This window comes from Rhineura floridana, chromosome 6 (assembly GCF_030035675.1).
Source record: "Rhineura floridana isolate rRhiFlo1 chromosome 6, rRhiFlo1.hap2, whole genome shotgun sequence".
Taxonomy (NCBI): Eukaryota; Metazoa; Chordata; class Lepidosauria; order Squamata; family Rhineuridae; genus Rhineura; species Rhineura floridana.
Genome location: NC_084485.1, coordinates 128,173,506 through 128,198,570, shown reverse-complemented (window position 1 = coordinate 128,198,570; position 25,065 = coordinate 128,173,506). Strand labels below are relative to the sequence as shown.

Below are 25,065 nucleotides of genomic sequence, written 5' to 3'. Positions count from 1 at the left end.
AAGTTTTAATAGATTTTGGTGATGACCCACAGTGATGCCCTCATTGGGCAGATTAATTAAACTGCTACATCAGCTAGTCCTAGTATCTTGGGACTTAAGTTTCCACCCTGGCATAATTTTTGGCATCCACACATGTGACCATGTATGTGTCTTAACTCAATACTTACTTCCTCCCCCTCCTCCAACTCCTCATGAAATCCATTTATAGATGGGGCGGTGGGAAATGTTTTCTTCTCTTTTCCCCCTCCCCTCAAGCTAAACCCTGGATTGCAGGAAGAGGATTTGGAGGGGGGGAAGGGGCAACAGATTTCACAGGCCCTTAACTAATAAAATATAAAACTGAAAGCTGAAACTTGGAGAAATGTATGAAAACTTTTACTTAAGGCATGTTTGTCAAGATGTGCCTGAATTTTGTCTGTTTATTAACTGTTTAAAGCGATCTCTCAAGATGTAAAATGGCAGGTACCCATTCAGCTTTTATTATTATTATTATTGTGGTGGTGGTGAGGGTGCTGATGATTATGAAAATATGAACATACAAAACATCATCATATAAATAACCTATCTTTTAAATAAAAGAATTAATAGCATATATATAATTTATAATTGAAATTTACAATAATAATAATAATGCAAGCCAGACATATAAGTGAAAATAAAAGGATCAACCATATATAATTTTGACATTTCATATTAAAGTGATTTACCAATAAACTCCACTTTTCAATAAACTTATCTGGTGAACAGCCTTTTTAAAACTTGTATGATACAGTATGTAAGGTTTTTTGGGGGGGAAGCCACAGTCCATACTCTTGCCGGGATACTGAAGGGGTTCCCAAGGATTTCAAAGATGCTGTTATCACTTGTGTTACTATAAGTAATCTGTTCACCATTTCAGAGTCCTCTTGCATGATATATTTTTTCAAATGTGATCCTTCAAATATCCTTGAAGCAATCCTTCTGATAATCTCTTTTATTACATCTGTAACTTCTTGCCAGATTGATTTCTCAAAAAGGTCCGTATTTGTGTAAAAGTATACTGTCTGTATCTCTTACTTGAAAATATTGGAGGGAAACTAAGTCATATTTTGAAAATTTTCTGTATAATTTCTCGGTCTTTCTGCTGCATCAACCTGGAGCTACCACAGCAAAAAGAGAAGGAAAATACTATCCCATACACCCCCACTGTTTTGGCCAGTGAGAGCAGCAGGGCTTTGAATACAGTGATGGCTTTCCCACTCCATTCAGCCCCACTCTGCCTGGGAGTTAGGATTGCTCCCTAAATTTTGCCTTTAAATTATACCACACATCCAACATCCTTTTAACTGTCTCTTTAAGGATAACACCTGTTTTTTTTGTGTTTTTAAAACCAGAATAAATTAACTAAAGGCATTTTCAGCCTGCTCTGTGCTTATGACTTTATCTAACAGAAACAAATAGTCTTTCATTGCCAGTCTAGAAGCATAATAACAATAAATATAATCAGGGCCAAAGGGCGTCCAGATTGGGCCCTGGCTGAGGGTCCCACAGCCCACAGAGGCCCCTCAAGGGCCCCTCGTTAGGGTCAGGAGGGTCCCTGCCATGGATCACAGGAAGAGAGCTTCCAGGCAGCCCACCTGTTTGCTCATTCCACCTACCTTTCTGCTGTGCGCACTGTGTGTGCTCAGGGCTGCCATCAACCAAGATGGCGGTGGAGGCTTCTTAAGGGGCTAATGCACCTACCGCCGTCTTGGTTGATGGCAGGCACGTGTGCACATAGCATACCATGCATGTGTGCCAACCAAGATAGCAGCGGGGGTATCAGCCCCTTAGAGAAGCCTCCACTGCCATCTTGGTTGATGGTAGCCCTGCAAGTGCAGCAGCAGGATGCAGGAGAGAGGTAAGTGGAACAGACAGGAGCTGTGTGCCCAGGTCAGACTGGTGCCCAAGGGCCAGTCATGCCTGGCTGCATGGGTAAGGGTGCTGGGGCCCAGGGCAGGCTGGTGCCAGCCCTGAATATTATATAAATAATTATCTTGTAATGCTAGTTCCCCATGTAATTTAGATCTAAATAATGCTTTTTAAGCAACTCTTAGATGTTTAACATTCCAGATACATTTGAAAGTAACCTTCTGCCATGGTTATACAATAGCTAAGTCAGACCTCTGTGGTAAATTTGAAAGGTAATAGAAACATTTTTATTGAAGCTATTTTATCTAATCAAGGTAAATGAATCTAGTATAGCAATCTAAATCTTTCATTGAGTCTTTTAATCATTTCTGATGATTCTCCTGAGCTATCTGATTTATGGTTTTTTGAAGGTTAATTGTTAGATATTTAATTTATTTGTATCAGGAATATAATATTTTAACAATACTATCTACAGTTTGTTTCTGTAGATTAATTCCAAATCATTTCTTTATGATTTATCTTATTACCAGAAATTATTTATGGTTTATCTTATTACCAGAAATTACTATAATTCAAAAAAAATTGGAACATGGGGACAAATTATTCTTCTGATTAGATACATCTTCATAGAGACATATTTTCATTTCTTGGTTCTCTGTTTGAACCTCGGAGCTATATCTGTTTGATTTAACTGCTATAGCTTAAAGGGTCAATAGCTAAGGAGACCAGGGAACCCTTGCTAGGTGCCTCTTTTAAGTTAAGTTAAAGAGGACCTGAAGTTATGCCATTAGTTATTATCCTTGTCATCAGGGCTTTATACATTACTCTACTTCATCCAATAAAATTTGCCTTAGTTGAAAGCTCCTTAAGCATTCCATAAATATATCCATTCCGTGTGCTCAAATGCTTTTTCTGCACCCAGGAAAGAAACTCATTTCTATTTAATTTTTAAAAAAACGATTTATGTTGTTAGTCAATCTTTTAATATTTGTTCACATTTTATGACCAGATATGAACCCCATTTGATTTTCATCTATGTAGTTACTTATCTTAGCTAATATAGATGCCCAACATTTAAAATCCTGCTTTAATACCATAATTGGCCTGTATAAACTGTATTTGGGCTCTTACATAAACTAGGTATGTTTGAGCTCTTACCTGCTTTTGAGATTAATGCCCTTGCCTCCTTCCAAGCTTTTGGCATTACCCTGGTTGAAATACATGGTTTATTGTATTAAGTAATGGTTCAGACACCAAGCTTTCATTTTTAAAAAATATTCATGAGGTTATCCATCAGGTCTGGTGATTTACCTTTTTTATCTTTCCGTACAGTCTGTTTGTTTAAATAAACTAGGGACTCTAGAAATAAACATTCTCATTAGAAAATTTAGGAATAGAGAGTGATTAAAAATCAGTTCTGTATCTGAGAGAACAGATGAATACAAATCTTGGTAAAAACTGTTTAACAGTACCTTCTGAAGAATTTTCAATTTTGTTACCATATGTCATTGATGGATTTAATGTGCTCTGTTGTTCTAACGCAGATAGTTTTGCTAAGAGTTTACCTGGTTTATTGACAAATTTAAAAAACCCTCTGGTTTGAAAAGTTATTCAAATTAGCTATATCATATGTTCTTCTAATATGTCTAAGGCCCATTAATTTTTCCTGCTTTGTGTCCTATTTCTGCTTTTTCAGCTTTGTAGGATTAATTGCTCCTCATGTTTGTTTCTCTGCTTTTTTAAAAAATTAGATGTTTAGGGTTTTTTTTAGAATAATTCCTCTGATAACTGCCTTACTTGCATCCCATATATTTGACCAGTTTGGTGCCCATTCAGATTTAAATGGTTCAAAATTATCTCCTTTGGATGGTTGCATGTGAGCTTGACATCTGTTTCTTTCCAGGCCTTACAGTATGGATTTGTTGACTTCAAGACATTTGATGCAGATGAGTATGAGCACTATGAGGTTTGTGCATCTTTTGAATTGAAGTGTTTACTCAAATTTAAACATGATACTTGCTAAGCACAGCTAGATCTACTTTGCTGAGTAGCTTGAGCTTTTCCTAAATTGAATGTGCTGCATAATTGGTGCATTGCTAGTTTCTTTCTAAATTACCTTACAGTTGTTTTCTTATAATAAAAATATAAAGACGGAAAAGAGGAAAGTTGCTGAATGCCGTGGCATAATCTAAAAATCTAAAAACCTTAAAACTATGCAGGTAAGAAGCCAGCAGGGGTGTGGGGGCTTTCCAGTGTTTTGCACCGCCTGCAGCATGTATGACTATCTGCCTGTTGGACAGAAGTCGTGGGTGTGCTCTCGGTGCAATGAGCTCCTGGCTCTCCGGGAACAACTTCATTTCCTTGAGGCCAAGGTGGCGGACCTGGAAAAGCTGAGAGAGGCAGAGAGGTGTGTGGAGGAGGCCTTCAGGGACGTTATAGCTGTGTCCCACTCCAATGATGATAGCTCTCCTGCTATCATGGAGAACGATGGTCTCGGGGAAGGAGAGCATCCAGCTGAGGAAGAGGGAAATGATCCCTTAGAAGGGACCCATTCCTTGGGGGATGAGCAGCTATCCTCTTGTGCCGAGGATATATCTCCAGGGGGTGGAGGGATCCTTGTAGTGGGTGATTCAATCATTAGGAACATAGACAGTGGGGTGTGTGATGGGCGTGTAGACCGCAAGGTGTTTTGCCTGCCTGGTGCGAAGGTTGCGGATATCGCCCGTCGTTTAGATAGTTTGGTAGACAGTGCTGGGAAGGAGTCAGTGGTCGTGGTGCACGTTGGCACCAACAACATGGGGAAATGCAGCCGTGAGGTCCTGGAAGCAAAATTTAGGTTGCTAGGTAGGATGCTGAAAGCCAGGACCTCCAAGGTGGCTTTCTCTGAAATGCTACCAGTTCCACGCACAGGACCAGCCAGACAGGCCCAGCTTCGCAGTCTCAATGCGTAGATGAGACGATGGTGTTGGGTGGAAGGGTTCGGATTTGTTAGGCACTGGGGAACATTTTGGGACAAGCCGGGCCTGTACAAAAGGGACGGGCTCCACTTGAACCAGAATGGAACCAGACTGCTGGCACTTAAAATTAAAAAGGTAGCAGAGCAGCTTTTAAACTGACTGAGGGGGAAAACCCGACAGGAGCTGAGAAAGGTCCGGTTCGGAATAACCCTCCCCCCTGGGATAAAAACCAAAGAAATGATGAAATTTTAAAAGGGGTAGGCCTAGAAGTAGGCATTGTGAGAGCAGGGGCACAGGATATAAATTCAGAAGAGCAAAATTACCACAGGCCTAACCACAAGTGCCAAAGACACTTGAAGAGAGACACTGCTTACAAGTGCCTGTACGCTAATGCTAGGAGCCTCCGAACCAAGATGGGAGAACTGGAGTGCTTGGTCTTAGAGAAGAGCATTGATATAGTGAGCATAACCGAGACCTGGTGGAATGGAGAAAACCAGTGGGATACGGTTATCCCTAGATATAAACTATATCGGAAGGACAGGGAAGGACGTATTGGTGGCGGAGTCGCTCTATACGTGAAAGAAGGCATTGAATCCAGCAAGCTCGAAACCCCAAAAGAGGCAGACTCCTCCACAGAATCGTTGTGGGTGGTGATACCGTGCCCCAGGAGGGACTTAATACTGGGAACGATCTATTGTCCCCCTGATCAAAATGCTCAGGGAGACCTGGAGATGAGATATGAAATTGAGGAAGCATCCAAACTAGGAAATGTGGTAGTAATGGGTGACTTCAACTACCCGGACATAGACTGGCTGCATATGTGTTCCAGTCATGACAAAGAAGCAAAGTTTCTAGATATTCTAAATGACTATTCCCTAGATCAGTTGGTCATGGAACCAACCAGAGGGACGGCAACCCTGGACTTAATCCTCAGTGGGGACCAGGACCTGGTGCGAGATGAAAGTGTTGTTGAACCGATTGGGAGCAGTGACCACAGTGCTATTAAATTAAACATACATGTAACTGGCCAATTGCCAAGAAAATCCAACACGGTCACATTTGACTTCAAAAGAGGAAACTTCACAAAAATGAGGGGATTGGTAAAAAGAAAGCTGAAAAACAAAGTCCAGAGGGTCACATCACTCGCAAATGCTTGGAAGTTGTTTAAAAGCACTATATTAGAAGCTCAACTGGAGTGCATACCGCAGATCAGAAAAGGTACCGCCAGGGCCAAGAAGATGCCAGCATGGTTAACGAGCAAAGTCAAGGAAGCTCTTAGAGGCAAAAAGTCTTCCTTCAGAAAATGGAAGTCTTGTCCGAATGAAGAAAATAAAAAAGAACACAAACTCTGGCAAAAGAAATGCAAGAAGACAATAAGGGATGCTAAAAAAGAATTTGAGGAGCACATTGCTAAGAACATAAAAACCAACAACAAAAAATTCTATAAATACATTCAAAGCAGGAGACCATCTAGGGAGACAATTGGAGCCTTGGATGATAAGGGAGTCAAAGGTGTACTAAAGAACGATAAGGAGATTGCAGAGAAGCTAAATGAATTCTTTGCATCTGTCTTCACAGTGGAAGATATAGGGCAGATCCCTGAACCTGAACTAACATTTGCAGGAAGGGATTCTGAGGAACTAAGACAAATAGTGGTAATGAGAGAGGAAGTTCTAAGCTTAATGGACAATATAAAAACTGACAAATCACCGGGCCCAGATGGCATCCACCCAAGAGTTCTCAAAGAACTCAAAGGTGAAATTGCTGATCTGCTAACTAAAATATGTAACTTGTCCCTCGGGTCCTCCTCCGTGCCTGAGGACTGGAAAGTGGCAAATGTAACGCCAATCTTCAAAAAGGGATCCAGAGGGGATCCCGGAAATTACAGGCCAGTTAGCTTAACTTCTGTCCCTGGAAAACTGGTAGAAAGTATTATTAAAGCTAGATTAACTAAGCACATAGAAGAACAAGCCTTGCTGAAGCAGAGCCAGCATGGCTTCTGCAAGGGAAACTCCTGTCTCAGTAACCTATTAGAATTCTTTGAGAGTGTCAACAAGCATATAGATAGAGGTGATCCAGTGGACATAGTGTACTTAGACTTTCAAAAAGCGTTTGACAAGGTACCTCACCAAAGGCTTCTGAGGAAGCTTAGCAGTCATGGAATAAGAGGAGAGGTCCTCTTGTGGATAAGGAATTGGTTAAGAAGCAGAAAGCAGAGAGTAGGAATAAACGGACAGTTCTCCCAATGGAGGGCTGTAGAAAGTGGAGTCCCTCAAGGATCGGTATTGGGACCTGTACTTTTCAACTTGTTCATTAATGACCTAGAATTAGGAGTGAGCAGTGAGGTGGCCAAGTTTGCTGACGACACTAAATTGTTCAGGGTTGTTAAAACAAAAAGGGATTGCGAAGAGCTCCAAAAAGACCTCTCCAAACTGAGTGAATGGGCGGAAAAATGGCAAATGCAATTCAATATAAACAAGTGTAAAATTATGCATATTGGAGCAAAAAATCTTAATTTCACATATACGCTCATGGGGTCTGAACTGGCGGTGACCGACCAGGAGAGAGACCTCGGGGTTGTAGTGGACAGCACAATGAAAATGTCGGCCCAGTGTGCGGCAGCTGTGAAAAAGGCAAATTCCATGCTAGCGATAATTAGGAAAGGTATTGAAAATAAAACAGCCGATATCATAATGCCGTTGTATAAATCTATGGTGCGGCCGCATTTGGAATACTGTGTACAGTTCTGGTTGCCTCATCTCAAAAAGGATATTATAGAGTTGGAAAAGGTTCAGAAGAGGGCAACCAGAATGATCAAGGGGATGGAGCGACTCCCTTACGAGGAAAGGTTGCAGCATTTGGGGCTTTTTAGTTTAGAGAAAAGGCGGGTCAGAGGAGACATGATAGAAGTGTATAAAATTATGCATGGCATTGAGAAAGTGGATAGAGAAAAGTTCTTCTCCCTCTCTCATAATACTATAACTCGTGGACATTCAAAGAAGCTGAATGTTGGAAGATTCAGGACAGACAAAAGGAAGTACTTCTTTACTCAGCGCATAGTTAAACTATGGAATTTGCTCCCACAAGATGCAGTAATGGCCACCAGCTTGGACGGCTTTAAAAGAAGATTAGACAAATTCATGGAGGACAGGGCTATCAATGGCTACTAGCCATGATGGCTGTGCTCTGCCACCCTAGTCAGAGGCAGCATGCTTCTGAAAACCAGTTGCCGGAAGCCTCAGGAGGGGAGAGTGTTCTTGCACTCGGGTCCTGCTTGCGGGCTTCCCCCAGGCACCTGGTTGGCCGCTGTGAGAACAGGATGCTGGACTAGATGGGCCACTGGCCTGATCCAGCAGGCTCTTCTTATGTTCTTATGTTCTTAATCTCCTAATGTAATTAGAGGATAAATCCTGCATGTAATTGTGCAAATGTCATTCTTTTAAAAATGTTATTAAAACTAAGTGAATAAGAGAAATGAGAAGCACACACGTGTGCGCACACAATTTCTCTTGTTCACTTAGCCCTTATAGGGAAATGTATTATTTGGGTAGTTGTCCAGTGCTTAAATGCCTGGTATTTAGCTTGTGGAATCTGTCTTGTTCTGAGTAATAGTTGTTGCTTGCCTGAAGTTTGGGGCTGTGTCTTTTTGCAGGGCAAGTAATGTCACTTCTATTTGCCTTGCACAGTATGTTTATGTGTTCTAAATCTGAAACATTGTTTGAAGAGGGTACTTGGAAATGTGTATTTAGTACATGTCCAGTCAAGTTTCTCCAGCAGGAAGCGTTGGTAGGTGGGTTAACTAACAGTTACTCTATGAAACCCTTGCGCTACTTGTTAAATATTAACTTTGGGGTTAAGTTGTTTGAAGAATCTGGCAGTTCCAGAAACAGTGTCTCTTGTTCTTCAAAGCAGTTATTAGGAACCAATTTTGCTTCTTTTCTATGTAATCTTTTTTAAAATTGCTGCCGCCTTTTCATCTCAACTCCTACAAGCTACTAAGAATGAAAGTGTCTCTTTATTCTTTTTAACACTTATAGAGATGGAGCTTCATGCTGTATCCACATTAAAATACTGTGGCCAGGATCCAAAGAGCTGTTTAAGGTCATACAAGAGGGGGCCTAGACACACCCAGTCGAATTCTTAACTTCTTTTGCCTCTCATGCCCTATGACAACCCAATTTTGTATATCCTGTGTTTCAAAATTGGCTCAGCTTGCTATGCAGCATAGGGGCTTGCTGTTGCTGGAAAAGCAAGTCCCAGTGGACTATGGAACTAGTTTTACTGTTCTTTGAATCCTGTGCAGTTCCACTAAATGTTGTCTTCCACACCCAGTTAAATAGCCTAGGCCTATTAATGATCTTGGAACTGTGTGTGTAAATGGAGGATTGTTCCACAAATTACCCAGCAATGAGCTTGAGTTTTCCACTGAAGCCAATACTGGCTATGCTGTGACTAGCGGACCTGCGTGATGCATTGAGGATTTTATTAAGAGTGCACTTTAAAATGTAAGATGAAACAGCCTTTAATACATTATTATGGTACTCCCAGTATCTGGACTTGAAATGGGTGGGATCCAACATAGTTGCTCCATTCATGGAAGGAGAGGTGCACTCACAGAAGGACCACTTCTGTGAGTGGAAGTTCTTCCATGAATGGAGCAGCTATGTTGTATCCCATCTGATGACTTCAGCTGACTGACACACATCTCTGCTTCATAGTAAGTTACTTGGCATAATAGGAGGATGATTCATGAGAATGATAGTTAGCCCAAGATAGCAGTTTTACATATTACACAGGAAGCTTGTGTTTACTGCATTTCAGAAACATCAACGCTAATTGGTCTTAATTTTGTCTTCCCTTAAGATTAGTTTTGCAAGTCTTAATTATGTGGCAGACTTTCATTGCCTTTGTGAGCACGAAAAAGAAATTGTCTGCCAGCTCCTACTGATGATTCATCAGTAGAGGTAAACAGATTAAAACAGTTTTTTATCCTCAGCAGAAGCACTTTGGGGAAAGTTTGAGCAAACCAAAAAAATCTTTCCAAAGTAGATAGTCCTCAGAAGCTAAATTGTACTATGTCAATACAGCTATCTCTTATGAGCCAGACAACTAATGACTCTAAAGCTTTGCAAAAGAGGATGTTGTTCAAAATCTGTTGTGAAGAGATTTTTTTTAAAAAAGTCTTCTTGCTTTTATTTTTCCCTAGCGAGTTGAAAATGGTGACTTCAACTGGATTGTCCCTAGAAAATTTTTAGCATTTAGTGGACCACATCCAAAGACCAAGATTGAAAACGGTATTTGCTTGTCCTTGTGCTTTCTATAGAATTGTATATATTTCATACGACTAGTAAATTAACTGTGATCCCATGATCCTCATGTGAGAAAGGTGGCCCAAGATCCCCCATACCACATGGAGATGTAACCCTTCAGAGAATATAATGCTACTTATGAAAACAATAGTGTTCCTTTCAGATAGATGTTTAATGTAAGGTAGGGGCTGCTTGTGCACACATACTTTTCACAGCATCCATACAACAGTGTTGGCATCAAAATACACACTTGTATTCCCCCCCCCCCATTTAGCCCAGTTTTTACCTTTTCTGTTTTTAAAAAATCTATTGCCAATGACCTGTTTACATTGTTAGGCCCCACCTGGAAGCACCCATAGAATCCAAATGCAAATTGTTTCACTTCTGCATTTTTGATTTGATCAGATGAAGAGAGCTCGTAAGTGCCTGGGGAAGTTGACGAAACTTCCCTCTTTCATTCATGAAACTGGCACTTTTCATGAATTGCAAGGTTAATTAAAGATTTATAAAGTTAACATCTAGGGGAGAATGTGCTGCTTATGAGGATTGTTAAATCTAATAACTGAAAGAGCACCGGGGGAAAAGAATAAGAGGGACTAGCCAAACATGTGTAATACATAGATAATGGTCTTTCATTGTTGTAAAGATTCCTGAATGAATGAATGAAACTTTATTTTTACCCCGCCCTTTTTCCAAACTGGAACTGAGGGCGGCTTACAAATAAAACTACATGTAGTTAAAAATATAGAAAAACATACAATTAAAATACAATTAAACTATGCGCAACCTTAAAACCGTAAAAGGCACTTAAAAATCTAAAAACAATTTAAAATAATACAGATAATAATGTAAAACAATAAAACAAGCCTTGTAAAGCCCAATTCTAAACACCTTCTATCCCAAAGGCCTGTCGGAATAAAAAAGTCTTTACTTGCCAACGGAAGGATGGCAAGGAGGGGGCCATTCGTGCCTCCCTAGGAAGGGTGTTCCAGAACCTAGGAGCAGCCACCGAAAAGGCCCTATCTCGCATCCCCACCAATCGCACTTGTGAGGGTGTTGGGACTGAGAGAAGGGCCTCTCCTGAAGATCTCAGGGCCTGGGCAGGCTCGTATAGGGAGATACGGTCTGACAAATTCCTGAGGCTATATTTGAAGCATTCTGAGTACTTGGGAAACACGTTGCATAGTTAGTTCTTATCAATGAGGGCACTTCTAGGGCAGAGAATACATCAAAATGATCTGCCTCCCTATGCAATCTTCATAAGTGAAATCTAGCCACCCAGTGTTGCAAATTAAGGACTTTGTGAATAAATAGCCAATATGTCTAACTTCTGATTTCTTTAAATATGTCTTAAACCTTTAGCATTTCGGTAGCTACAAAACTATAAAACAATTATCTTTACAACCTATATAAAAAGAAAACTGGGGGGGCAGCATATAATAGAAGAGCATGCATATTTTAGTGTGTTTCTTGATACAGTTCACTGATAGAAGAAATAGGAAATACTTTAGTTATTATGCCCCAAACATTGACAGCTCTAAATGGTACTCTCTAACATTCAGACTTCTGTATGTTGTGCTAACCCTTGTTTTAACTAAGTCATTTCATGGTGATTTGGAAGATGTAAGAATGCTGCCTTCTGAACCGCAGCTAATCAAAAAAGGAGGTTCTTTACCCATACTTTTATCCTTTAGTACTATGTTAATTGTTCAGCTTCTTACAACATTAGCTAGTGTCATTCATTTGTTACTCGTTCGCACAACACTGTAAGCCAAATTATGTCTTGGCAAGAATCTGTGGGCTGCCGGAGATGAGCTCACGGCAGCTTTGCCCTCTCTGGTCTTTTTTACTGCTGTGCCAAGATAAACCAAGGTTTGGCATAGCGTGTCATCCAACCCTCGACTTATGGCTCTCTGCTCACTTACCACAGGCTATAGCCAAGGTTTGGTCTCAGCTACAACTAATGGATAGAGAGGAGAAAGCTTCATGTAAAGACCAAGAAGAACCAAAGCAGCTGCAAGCTCATCTCTGAGAGCCCGTACATTTGCAATCTTACTAAGCTATATTTTGACTTAATGTGTCGTGCAAACCAGGGTTCTGTGACTGGAAATTTAGTTACAGTAGGGCCCCGCTTATACGGCGGGTTCCGTTCTGGACCCCCGCCGTAAAGCGGAACCCCATTGACTTTAATGGGGCACGTTGCACAAAAATGACGTGAGAATGCTGCAAAATGCCGCAAAATCGGCTTTAAAAGAGGGGAGGAAAGCCACCGCATTAGCGGAGCGCCAGGAAGTGGGGCCCTACTGTACTACAGTTTTAAGTCATTCAGCTTTACATGCTTGAACAGATTTTCTTGGTAACATTTCCTTTCTTTTGTACAGTGTGTTGATTACATTAGTAACATTCCTTTTTAAACCATATGCTTTTAAACTATGGTGTGCTTTGTGCAACTGGGAAGTTTTTAGAGATTGTATATAAGCACCCAAGCGTTCTTGCTCTTCTTGTTATAGGCTACCCTCTCCATGCACCCGAAGCCTATTTCCCATATTTCAGGAAGCACAACATAACAACAATCATAAGACTCAACAAAAAAATTTATGAGGCAAAGCGTTTCACAGACGGTGGATTTGAGCACTACGACCTGTTCTTCATAGATGGAAGCACACCGAGTGACGGGATACTGCAACAGTTCTTGAACATCTGTGAGGAAGCAGAAGGTGCCATAGCTGTGCATTGTAAAGGTGAGCTTCATATGACAATTCCAGAGGTATTGTGTTCTGGCATAAAGAGGAGTAAATAATCAAATTTGAAAATTGCATCCTCAGATGTTAACTTAATTTTAAAAATGCAGCCTTGGCTGAAATAGTTAAAATAACAAATGCTTCAACTGTGATTTCAAGCAGAAATGCCATAATGGTTCCTGCTGTGTTTTATGCAGACCCTGTTTTAATCCACTGAGTGATGCTGTTGCCTCTCTTTTTGGCAAACACGTCTCTTCAGAATTTATAAAAATTGCCTTGTATAGAACATGCCATTCTTGTGCTTGTAGGATAGCAGTGATAAATTTTGCCACTTTTGCATGATGTGCCCTGCTATCCCAATTCAAATAAAATTATTTTATTTGGAAAGCAGAAAAGTATTGTCCTTCTCTCCATGCTACTGCTTTCTTATTAATTAGCTGATGGCAGAGGGCAAGGTACTTTAATGGCTTTTGACCATTTTCTTTTTTTAAAAGCCAGTTGGCTTCTCTTCTTGGGCCCACAGCCAGTCTAGAAAGCTATGCATATTGCATTCTCCTTGTCCCTCTTCCAAAAGAAGAATATGCATGCTTCTTTTGAATTAGAGCAGACAATGCAAGAACGAAGCTATTTCTGTGTCAACCTCTCAGGCTGACCCAGGTTAACATTACAAAAAGACATTTCACAGTGGGATGTTTCTCAAAGTACTGAGCTAGTGAAAGAATCTGGAGAGATAATGATATTAGACACCAATTGTTGTAGTATTCTGTTAGCTGAAGGTTTCACTGACATTTTTTCCTGTGCAACACTCATGATTGTGACTTCACTACAATCCTAAAAACATATTCACGATATGAATGCATCCTCAGGAAATCATATTCTGCTAGTAGAGGTGAGTAGGATTAGCTGTGTTGGTGGCTTTTTTATTAGAAGCACATCTATTCAGAGGCTGAAATCCTAATAAATCATGCACTAAAATGATTAGGGTGAGGGAGAGCAATCCTAATAAATCATGCATTAAAAATAATGTTTAGGATGGAGCTACACTGAGAATGAACCAGAAATGGAGCTGAATAAATGCCACTCTGCATGATGACATCCTTGGGCTATGAGTGGCCCATTAGTGGCAGCTAATGATGTGTGACTGAAATATTGCATGTCCTGAAATACTCATCCCATATAAATGATCTTCCACATTAAAAGAGAGGGATAACTTAACAAGATGATGCCTTTTTTTGTGACATCTCCATGTCAAATAGTTCTGCCTTTTACATATGCTTTCAATTTGACTTATGTAGCAAAGCAGAATACCTTTGTTTAGTAGATTATCCAGGGCAGGAATAGAAAGGGCACTGGAGCTTAAGATGGGCTTTAGCAAGGCTATGAGGGATCTAACAGGATGTTTTACTGTGATGGATTCATGATGTTTAAAATAGGCATTAGCAATCTTCTTTTGTAAAATTCTAACACATGGCACAAGAAAACAAGTTTAAAATATAATACATTTAACATTATTCTTCAGTATTCTTAAAGATGCATAGCTCTGTATCTAAGATCAGTTTTATGTCTCTTCCCTCCCACACCCCACCCCTTATTTAGCTGGGCTAGGAAGAACAGGAACACTGATAGCGTGTTATATAATGAAACACTATAGATTCACACATTCTGAAGCCATTGCCTGGATACGAATGTGCCGGCCAGGTTCTATTATTGGACCCCAGCAACATTTTCTTGAAGAGTAAGTATGACACCTGTACTAATCATATAATTTGCTGTTCCACACCACACACTTTTCCCTCTCTATAGAGCTTAGCAAGTCTTTTACATAAATGCCAGATTAATAGATTTCATAGAATTCTCTAAGCTGAAATTGTGGGTACAATTGCTGGTGTATAACTTCATTAAGGGATAAGTCTGTGCTCTTATTTGTTATGGCTGTAATGTATTGTAGCTTCAGGACATGAGTTAAGAAGTTGTAAAGTAGTTTAGTCCTTCTGCATGACTTTTTGGCTGAGCATAGTGAGTCAGTATTTTGTGTGCATCTGTAATGTGACATCATATTTGATAATTAGGTCCCAGGTATGGTCTGAAGGCACATAAGGCCAGCTCCCTGCTGAAGCTAAGCAGGGTCAGGTCTGGTCAGTGCCTGGATGGGAGACTGCCTGGGAACCATATGTCGGCTGCTTTGGGTTTCTGTTACGAAAAGAAAGACGGGGTATCAATGTAATAAATAAATACTATGAACTTGAATGCACTTGACTTATTTCAAAACGGAATGCTGGCCTTTTCCTCTCACCAGTTATGAAAGGGGGGTCTAAAATATGTTTATTGCATTCACTCAAACTGTAGTATTAAAAAAATACTAGGAGAAGTAGTAAGGCTGCCCATCTAAGATGATAGATTGGCCATCTCTGTTGCCTTGTGGGATTTGTGTTAATGGTAGGGATGCTTTTGGTAAAGATATCATAGTGACACTAAACGTTTCAGCTGGGTCAGGGGAATATGTCAGCAAAATACAAGGTCTTTTCCACACCACACATCTTCAATATTTCACCATCATATTTATCCCTCACACAAACACGCCATATTGCTCATGAAACACACGTACAGGCATGCATCACACAAGGGTAAAGGTGAGCGCAATGTTTTCTGTTTTAATTTTATATTGTTGTTTTAATGGGGCATGCTGCTTTGAGTTTTCTGAAGGGTAATCTAAATATCTTTTAAATAAATATGCACCACACAGTCTGATTCTCAATACAAAAATGAATTAGTATGTATATGGAATGTCCCCTTACCGTTCTCTGTGTTACCAGTGCCATTGAGATTGCTTTTTTTATGAGTGGTGAAATCACCTGAAGCCTCCCTCTCACACGCTCTAGTTTAAAGTTGAGAAATGATCTGAAATTGTCCTCTACAATTATGCTCCATACACATGGTCTAAATGGTGCTGCCTCCCACTCCCACTCATTCTTATCTTCCTAACAGTGATTGATTCATTGCTGAGTTCTTACTTTGTATTAACTTTTATAATGAAGTAGTTGAAAATACTACTTTTATTGTGAAGTTATTAACATAGGGTGACATCCAACATCACACAAGCGAGCTTCCCCTTCCTCTTCTCTCCTCTGCAGCTCCCTGTGTATCCCTGAAATCTGTTCTAGGAGGGTATCCCAGCCCTTCATGAGAGGATAAATCCAGTTTGCCAATGGTGTCCATTCTGCTGGTAGATGGACACCATTGGGTTTCACCCATATATTTTTCCATCCTTGCTTCAGACCAGGGAATTGATGGCTTTAATGTGTTGTCAAAAGGATGCCATTCTTTCACAAACCCAGAATATTTTCCCCTTGCACCACATATATAATTGTGTGTACAGCTACTTTGTACATACAACTAAGTAGCTGTACACACAATTATATATGTGGTGCAAGGGGAAAATATTCTGGGTTTGTGAAAGAATGGCATCCTTTTGACAAACTTCACGTTGTGCAATCTCTTCCCACAGGGTTTGAGCTGCCCAGATGAGAAGCAGGATAGGATCAGAATCACCAGTTGCTGCCTAAGCCTTGCAAAGCTGTCAGTTTCACCACTTGGGCAGCCTTATGAGAGATGAACATTACACCTTAGTCTGCAATTTTAATTCTACTTACCTGACAGTAAGCCTCATTGAATCCAGTAGGACTTGCTTCTGAGTAGACATGGCTTATTCATTGCAAGTTGCTCTCCATTGATTTATATGCTATAAAACACAATCTTGTTTCTGAACTCAAGACTTTGTGTGTATCAGATTCCCCACTTCCCCATTAGCATGTTTTGAAAGTACTCCCACAATCTCATTCCATAAAAGCAGTTTGGTTGATATCCACTCTTTGCATTAAGTGATAGTTTTCCAGCATACATCCACCAGGGGAACCGAAGGATCTTTTAATCCTGTATATATGCTAGCAAATATATCTTTTTCCTGGACTATGACATTTCAGGTTGAAGAGAGTTGATATATGCTTGAATGATTTACCATGGAGTTGGAAAAACCCTGCATATTAAAAAAAATATTAAGGGAAAGACCTCTTTTGACATGCAGAGAAGTTTGTTTTAATGGGTGAATATTCAAAACAACCCACACACACACTTGCATCACTAAATGGTGCAGTCCATTAAAAACTTTACCACTTGATTTGAGTGAATTATCACCTGGCTCTAAAAGCTATTTGTGTTGTGTTCCCAGAGTGGGTGTGATCTCCATTAAGAATCCTTCCCACACTGCAAAGGTAAAAAGTGAAACCCCAGGACAAAGCTCCTCTCTGTACCAGTGTTACCTTGCCCAGAAACTGAGGCAACCTTGACATGGAAACGAGGCCCGTCATTGGTAATGAGAGACCTTTGGGATTGTTAATAATTATTTTAGCCTTGCCTTGAATCAGCTTCACTTGGCTCATCCATATCTAGGCCCCTACATTGACTAGGCACTAAGTTACACAGTACAGCTTCATGCAAGGGTGGGGTGGACTCTCTCCAGGCCACACACTCCTCAAGTGCATTTGCCTGGCTGGAATGTGTCCTTAAACTGTGGTGATTTCACTTGCTTGTCTGGAAGGGGAGGAAGGAGAGACGTGTGGAATGGGTGTGTGTAGAAAACTCGGATTTTTGCATGCCTGGAATGTAACATATTGTACAAAGGTGAGAGTCATATCCATTGTTCTGCCCACTTTTACCGCTGGTCTCACTTTCCACTGGTTTGCCCATGAGGGGCTGCGGCCCTTGGGCTGAAAAAGATTCCCCACCCCTGGCTTAATGCCACCAACATCTATATGGCCATTTCCTCTGAAAACAAGTCACAACATTTTAGCAGTTTTGACCATGTGGACTGCTATGGAGAGATACTTTGGGATGAGCTCTGTGAAGCTGACTGGGTTGACTGGGACCAAAGAGATGGGAGGGAGAGAGTTTTCTTTTTCCTTTTCTTCTGCTTCTTTTCTTGTTGTATCAGGGGGGAAAATTAATAAGCACATTAAAAGATATATATATTTAAGCAAAAGGTGCAATAAGTCATATGTTGTATCCAGTTAGTTTATAAGATTAATAGCACATTAAATTATTCCTAGTTACTGAAATGTATAGAGCTAGAAAAGTTGAGATCATACTGATTTTAGCAAGACGAAATGTACGCGTTTAATGTCCAGGAATGAAAACATGAGCAGATTGGCAAATCAGCTGAGGAGGAGGTTTATCCTCTTTGCTAAAGGTCAAAGTTTAAATGCCAGAGATGAACAATAGTTGCTGTATCACAAATAGATGTTTCACCCACTGGTATCTCAGCTGTTTTAAATATTTTAAAAAACAAACTTTTGTTCAGTTTTCCTGCGTTAACACAAATAACTGTCTAGAACAAACATTTAAAAAAGTGAACTTTGGTCCCAGTTCATGCTGCCATTTTTTGTAATGTTTATAGGAAATAATAATTCTGACTCATCCTTGATCTTGGATCCTGTATGGGTTTTTCCCCTCCTCAAGAGTTACAGACCGAATGGAGATCAAAAACAATGCTTTTGCCATAGATTAGGTTTTAGTATTGAGGGTCCTATATTCCTGGCTATTGTGAAATTCCTGTACCTCCCTAATTTTGGGAATTAAAAAGTTTAATATATTAATACCTGGTTCTTTTCGTAGTGATACTCTCTCAACTTTGCAGTCCCTGAATCTCAGTATGAAACAGAAGAATAGCACTCTAAAGTGTTTGAAATGGGCTAGAACATACTTTAGTTTACAGTAGGAAACGTTATAATAGTGACACCCATGTCCAGTTGGATCATGCATGACCAAGGCACACTGAGATTTTGGATTTCTGACGCGGCGTAGGTGCAACTTCCTCTCCTCTAAAACTCCATGAAAGTCTAAGGCATAGATGGAAAGATTCAACAAAGATTGAATTGAATTGAATTTAAACTTTATTTTTACCCCGCCCTTTTTCCAAACTGGAACTCAGGGCGGCTTACAAATAAAACTACATGTAGTTAAAAATATAGAAAAACATACAATTAAAATACAATTAAACTATGCATAACCTTAAAACCGTAAAAGGCACTTAAAAATCTAAAAACAGTTTAAAATAATACAGATAATAATATAAAACAATAAAACAAGCCTTGTAAAGCCCAATCCTAAACACCTTCTATCCCAAAAGCCTGTCGAAATAAAAAAGTCTTTACTTGCCGACGGAAGGATGGCAAGGAGGGGGCCATTCGTGCCTCTCTAGGAATGGAGTTCCAGAACCTAGGAGCAGCCACCAAGAAGGCCCTATCTCGCATCCCCTGTTTTCAGAGGGCCTCTCCTGAAGATCTCAGGGCCCGGCCAGGCTCGTATAGGGAGATACGGTCTGACAGCCTGGACCTGGGCCATATAGGGCTTTAAAGGTCAAAACCAGCACTTTGAATTGTGACCGGAAACAAACTGGCAGCCAGTGGAGCTGTTGTAACAGGGGAGTTGTATGGTCCCTGTAACCAGCCCCTGTTAACACTCTGGCTGCAGCTCTTTGTACCAGTTTAAGTTTCTGAACAGTCTTCAACGGCAGCCCCACATAGAACGTGTTACAGTAGTCTAAACGGGATGTAACTAAGGCATGCATCACCATAGTCAAATCAGGCATTTCCAGGAACGGGCGCAGCTGGCTCACTAGTCTTAAATGGGCAAAGGCACTCCTGGCCATGGCCAAGACCTGGGCCTCCAAGTTCAGAGCAGAGTCCAGGAGCACACCCAAACTGCGAATCTGTGTCATAAGAACATAAGAAGAGCCTGCTGGATCAGGCCAGTGGCCCATCTAGTCCAGCATCCTGTTCTCACAGTGGCCAACCAGGTGCCTGGGGGAAGCCCGCAAGCAGGACCCGAGTGCAAGAACACTCTCCCCTCCTGAGGCTTCCGGCAACTGGTTTTCAGAAGCATGCTGCCTCTGACTAGGGTGGCAGAGCACAGCCATCACGGCTAGTAGCCATTGATAGCCCTGTCCTCCATGAATTTGTCTAATCTTCTTTTAAAGCCATCCAAACTGGTGGCCATTACTGCATCTTGTGGGAGCAAATTCCATAGTTTAACTATGCGCTGAGTAAAGAAGTACTTCCTTTTGTCTGTCCTGAATCTTCCAACATTCAGCTTCTTTGAATGTCCACGAGTGCTAGTATTATGAGAGAGGGAGAAGAACTTTTCGCTATCCACTTTTTCAATGCCATGCATAATTTTATACACTTCTATCATGTCTCCTCTGACCCGCCTTTTCTCTAAACTAAAAAGCCCCAAATGCTGCAACCTTTCCTCGTAAGGGAGTCGCTCCATCCCCTTGATCATTCTGGTTGCCCTCTTCTGAACCTTTTCCAACTCTATAATATCCTTTTCGAGATGAGGCGACCAGAACTGTACACAGTATTCCAAATGCGGCCGCACCATAGATTTATACAACGGCATTATGATATCGGCTGTTTTATTTTCAATACCTTTCCTAATTATCGCTAGCATGGAATTTGCCTTTTTCACAGCTGCCACACACTGGGTCGACATTTTCATCGTGCTGTCCACTACAACCCCGAGGTCTCTCTCCTGGTCAGTCACCGCCAGTTCAGACCCCATGAGCGTATATGTGAAATTCAGATTTTTTGCTCCAATATGCATAATTTTACACTTGTTTATATTGAATTGCATTTGCCATTTTTCCGCCCATTCACTCAGTTTGGAGAGCTCTTTTTGGAGCTCTTCGCAATCCCTTTTTGTTTTAACAACCCTGAACAATTTAGTGTCGTCAGCAAACTTGGCCACTTCACTGCTCACTCCTAATTCTAGGTCATTAATGAACAAGTTGAAAAGTACAGGTCCCAATACCGATCCTTGAGGGACTCCACTTTCTACAGCCCTCCATTGGGAGAACTGTCCGTTATTCCTACTCTCTGCTTTCTGCTTCTTAACCAATTCCTTATCCACAAGAGGACCTCTCCTCTTATTCCATGACTGCTAAGCTTCCTCAGAAGCCTTTGGTGAGGTACCTTGTCAAACGCTTTTTGAAAGTCTAAGTACACTTTGTCCACTGGATCACCTCTATCTATATGCTTGTTGACACTCTCAAAGAATTCTAATAGGTTACTGAGACAGGAGTTTCCCTTGCAGAAGCCATGCTGGCTCTGCTTCAGCAAGGCTTGTTCTTCTATGTGCTTAGTTAATCTAGCTTTAATAATACTTTCTACCAGTTTTCCAGGGACAGAAGTTAAGCTAACTGGCCTGTAATTTCCGGGATCCCCTCTGGATCCCTTTTTGAAGATTGGCGTTACATTTGCCACTTTCCAGTCCTCAGGCACGGAGGAGGACCCGAGGGACAAGTTACATATTTTAGTTAGCAGATCAGCAATTTCACATCTGAGTTCTTTGAGAACTCTTGGGTGGATGCCATCCGGGCCCGGTGATTTGTCAGTTTTTATATTGTCCATTAAGCCTAGAACTTCCTCTCTCGTTACCACTATTTGTCTCAGTTCCTCAGAATCCCTTCCTGCAAATGTTAGTTCAGGTTCAGGGATCTGCCCTATATCTTCCACTGTGAAGACAGATGCAAAGAATTCATTTAGTTTCTCTGCAATCTCCTTATCGTTCTTTAGTACACCTTTGACTCCCTTATCATCCAAGTGTCCAATCGCCTCCCTAGATGGTCTCCTGCTTTGAATGTATTTATAGAATTTTTTGTTGTTGGTTTTTATGTTCTTAGCAATGTGCTCCTCAAATTCTTTTTTAGCATCCCTTATTGTCTTCTTGCATTTCTTTTGCCAGAGTTTATGTTCTTTTTTATTTTCTTCATTCGGACAAGACTTCCATTTTCTGAAGGAAGACTTTTTGCCTCGAAGAGCTTCCTTGACTTTGCTCGTTAACCATGCTGGCATCTTCTTGGCCCTGGCGGTACCTTTTCTGATCTGCGGTATGCACTCCAGCTGAGCTTCTAATATAGTGTTTTTAAACAACTTCCAAGCATTTGCGAGTGATGTGACCCTCTGGACTTTGTTTTTCAGCTTTCTTTTTACCAATCCCCTCATTTTTGTGAAGTTTCCTCTTTTGAAGTCAAATGTGACCGTGTTGGATTTTCTTGGCAATTGGCCAGTTACATGTATGCTTTATTTAATAGCACTGTGGTCACTGCTCCCAATCAGTTCAACAACACTTACATCTCGCACCAGGTCCCGGTCCCCACTGAGGATTAAGTCCAGGGTTGCCGTCCCTCTGGTCGGTTCCATGACTAACTGGTCTAGGGAATAGTCATTTAGAATATCTAGAAACTTTGCTTCTTTGTCATGACTGGAACACATATGCAGCCAGTCTATGTCCGGGTAGTTGAAGTCACCCATTACTACCACATTTCCTAGTTTGGATGCTTCCTCAATTTCATATCTCATCTCAAGGTCTCCCTGAGCATTTTTATCAGGGGGACAATAGATTGTTCCCACTATTAAGTCCCTCCTGGGGCACGGTATCACCACCCACAACGATTCTGTGGAGGAGTCTGCCTCTTTTGGGGTTTCAAGCTTGCTGGATTCAATGCCTTCTTTCATGTATAGAGCGACTCTGCCACCAGTACGTCCTTCCTTGTCCTTCCGATATAGTTTATATCTAGGGATAACCGTATCCCACTGGTTTTCTCCATTCCACCAGGTCTCGGTTATGCTCACTATATCAATGCTCTCCTCTAAGACCAAGCACTCCAGTTTTCCCATCTTGGTTCGGAGGCTTCTAGCATTAGCGTACAGGCACTTGTAAGCAGTGTCTCTCTTCAAGTGTCTTTGGCGCTTGTGGTTTGGCCTGTGGTAATTTTGCTCTTCTGAATTGATATCCTGTGCCCCTGCTCTCACAATGCCTACTTCTAGGCCTACCCCTTTTAAAATTTCATCATTTCTTTGGTTTTTATCCCAGGGGGGAGGTTTATTCCGAACCAGACCTTCCTCAGCTCCTGTCGGGTTTCCCCCCTCAGTCAGTTTAAAAGCTGCTCTGCTACCTTTTTAATTTTAAGTGCCAGCAGTCTGGTTCCATTCTGGTTCAGGGGGAGTGTAACCCCATCCAGCACAGGCTGAATCCCTATTCCCTGATCTGCCCTTCGACTGACCAGGAGCACCTCTGTCTTGTCTGGATTTAGTTTCAATTTGTTCGCCCTCATCCAGTCCATCACTGATGCCAGGCACTGGTTCAGGACCAGGACAGCTTCCTTGGCTTTAGGTGGAAAGGAGAAATAGAGTCCCTTTCTCACCAGTACAGGGAAAGGGGGGGGGAAGCACCTCAAACAAATAAAGCGAGGAAGGAAAACAGGCTTGGGTGCTCACCAATGCAGAACTCTTTGGGTAGAAACACACTCGCTGTTCTGCTGGTTCCAGTGCATCTCCACCTTTCTCTTCTGAAAATGGGGGCACACAACACTAGTCAAACCCTGTCCCTTTTTACTGTAAAACCTGGTGGAATCAGCTTGAGTGCATTTTTTTTACTTTCAGCTTCAAAGGGATTTCGCAACTGACCAGCAGACCAACCCGTTCACCCTCCAGGTGTACCTAATGGAAAAGCTTTGCTGTAGACAACTAGTGTGTTCACAGCCTTTATTGTAACTTGAGTTACAATAAAGAGTGTTGCATCAGTGAACACCAGAGCCTGTTCTCTGTTTGTTTTGTTCCTTTTCTCATCAGCATCAGGAAAAGTTCCATGTATCCCTTTTTTTTTTAATTGGGTGCATGGAATTCTCCTGTACATCTGGAAAAAACGCAAAGGTCTTCACTTGCATGAAGTTTGTATCATCAGTGAACACTAGAACTGCTAGATTTGGGTTCTTATCTTGTCTGTAAGAACTCTGCTAATTAGAGTAAAAAGATAGCCATTGCAGAAGCGTGGTGCACAGGCATTTGAACTGTGTGGTCTCTATTCTTTAGAATTGTTTCTCAATTGCTCCTACCCCAAATACTCTAAATAATTCCCTGTTAGGAATCGGTAATTGTACAGCAAAATGCCTGTTATTGAACTTCCAAAATACATGTCTTTTTTTTAAAGTGGAATATCCAAAGGAGACCTGCAATCTGTCCTTGGTGATAATGGGCTGAAGTAAAGTTAGATGGTGTGTAAAAATGTAAATGTACTGCCTTCAAGTCGATCCTGACTTATGGCAACCCTACGAATAGGGTTTTCATGGTAAGTGGTATTCAGAGGGGGTTTACCATTGCCTTCCTCTGAGGCTGAGAGGCAGTGACTGGTCCAAGGTCACCCAGTGAGCTTCATGGCTGCGTGGGGATTCGAACCCGGGTCTCCCAGGTCATAGTCCAACACCTTAACCACTACACCACACTGGCTCTCAGATGGTGTGTAGGTATGCCCAATTGATCTCTGAACCTGACGGAGGAAATACACCTCAGCTTCTACCCAATAATACTACTTAGGTTTCCAAGTGGCCAGTGAAAGTTTGTAGTGTCTTGTGTGTGGAAGAAACCTTGATTACAACAGCATTAAAAACACTATAAAAAAGAGCTTTGTTTAGAAACAAAAAAGTGAAATGAAGGGGCACTGTTGTAAGCATGTTAAAATACTGTCGGTGAATGTTAATGTGAGGGGTATGAATGCAAGTGGAAACTGCAACTTTAACAATTGCCGTGAATACCAAGGAGCTGGGAGTGGAAGGCACCATTGCAAGGGTGACTACTTCTTGGCAGTCTCCTAACAATAAATGCTAGAAAATCATTTTAAACAGTTGTTCACATGCACGTTGTGATGTATGAATTAGAAACTCTAAAGGAGAAACATGCATTTCCTTGATACTTAAAAGGGCTAACATATAGTTCGCCTCCTGTTCTTTGTGTATATGTGACACACATTCCCAGCATATTTTTTCAAAAGTTAAGAGCTTGCACCATCAGCAGTGTAATCTCAGATCACACTTAATTATACTGGATATCAACTTCCTCTCTCTAAGCAGAAATACTCCCCCCCCCCAAGCTTTCTAATCCTGACCTATTCACCAGTTATGTAACCTCCCTGTGGAAGCTTTTCTCTGACTCAGAGTATGTGGATAATACTATTTCTTTTGGCTCATGTCCAGAGTTGTCACGCTTAATTCCACTAAGCGAAACTGCAGGAAAAGATTGCTCATGGAGGAAATCAGTAAATTTAGCATAGGAAACGGGA

The 25,065-nt window shown here is 41.2% G+C and overlaps 1 protein-coding gene across 6 annotated transcripts in view; it reads left to right on the top strand.

Annotated features, from left to right (window-relative positions):
- CDC14A (cell division cycle 14A) overlaps positions 1-25,065 on the top strand; it is a 159,437-nt gene that overhangs the window by 54,746 nt on the left and 79,626 nt on the right. For all 6 annotated transcript variants that reach the window (XM_061633833.1, XM_061633831.1, XM_061633832.1 and 3 more), the window contains exons 7-10: positions 3,794-3,856; positions 10,054-10,141; positions 12,667-12,897; positions 14,494-14,632. In XM_061633833.1, coding sequence (XP_061489817.1) covers positions 3,794-3,856; positions 10,054-10,141; positions 12,667-12,897; positions 14,494-14,632 — 521 coding nt within the window. The remainder of the gene's footprint in view (positions 1-3,793; positions 3,857-10,053; positions 10,142-12,666; positions 12,898-14,493; positions 14,633-25,065) is intronic.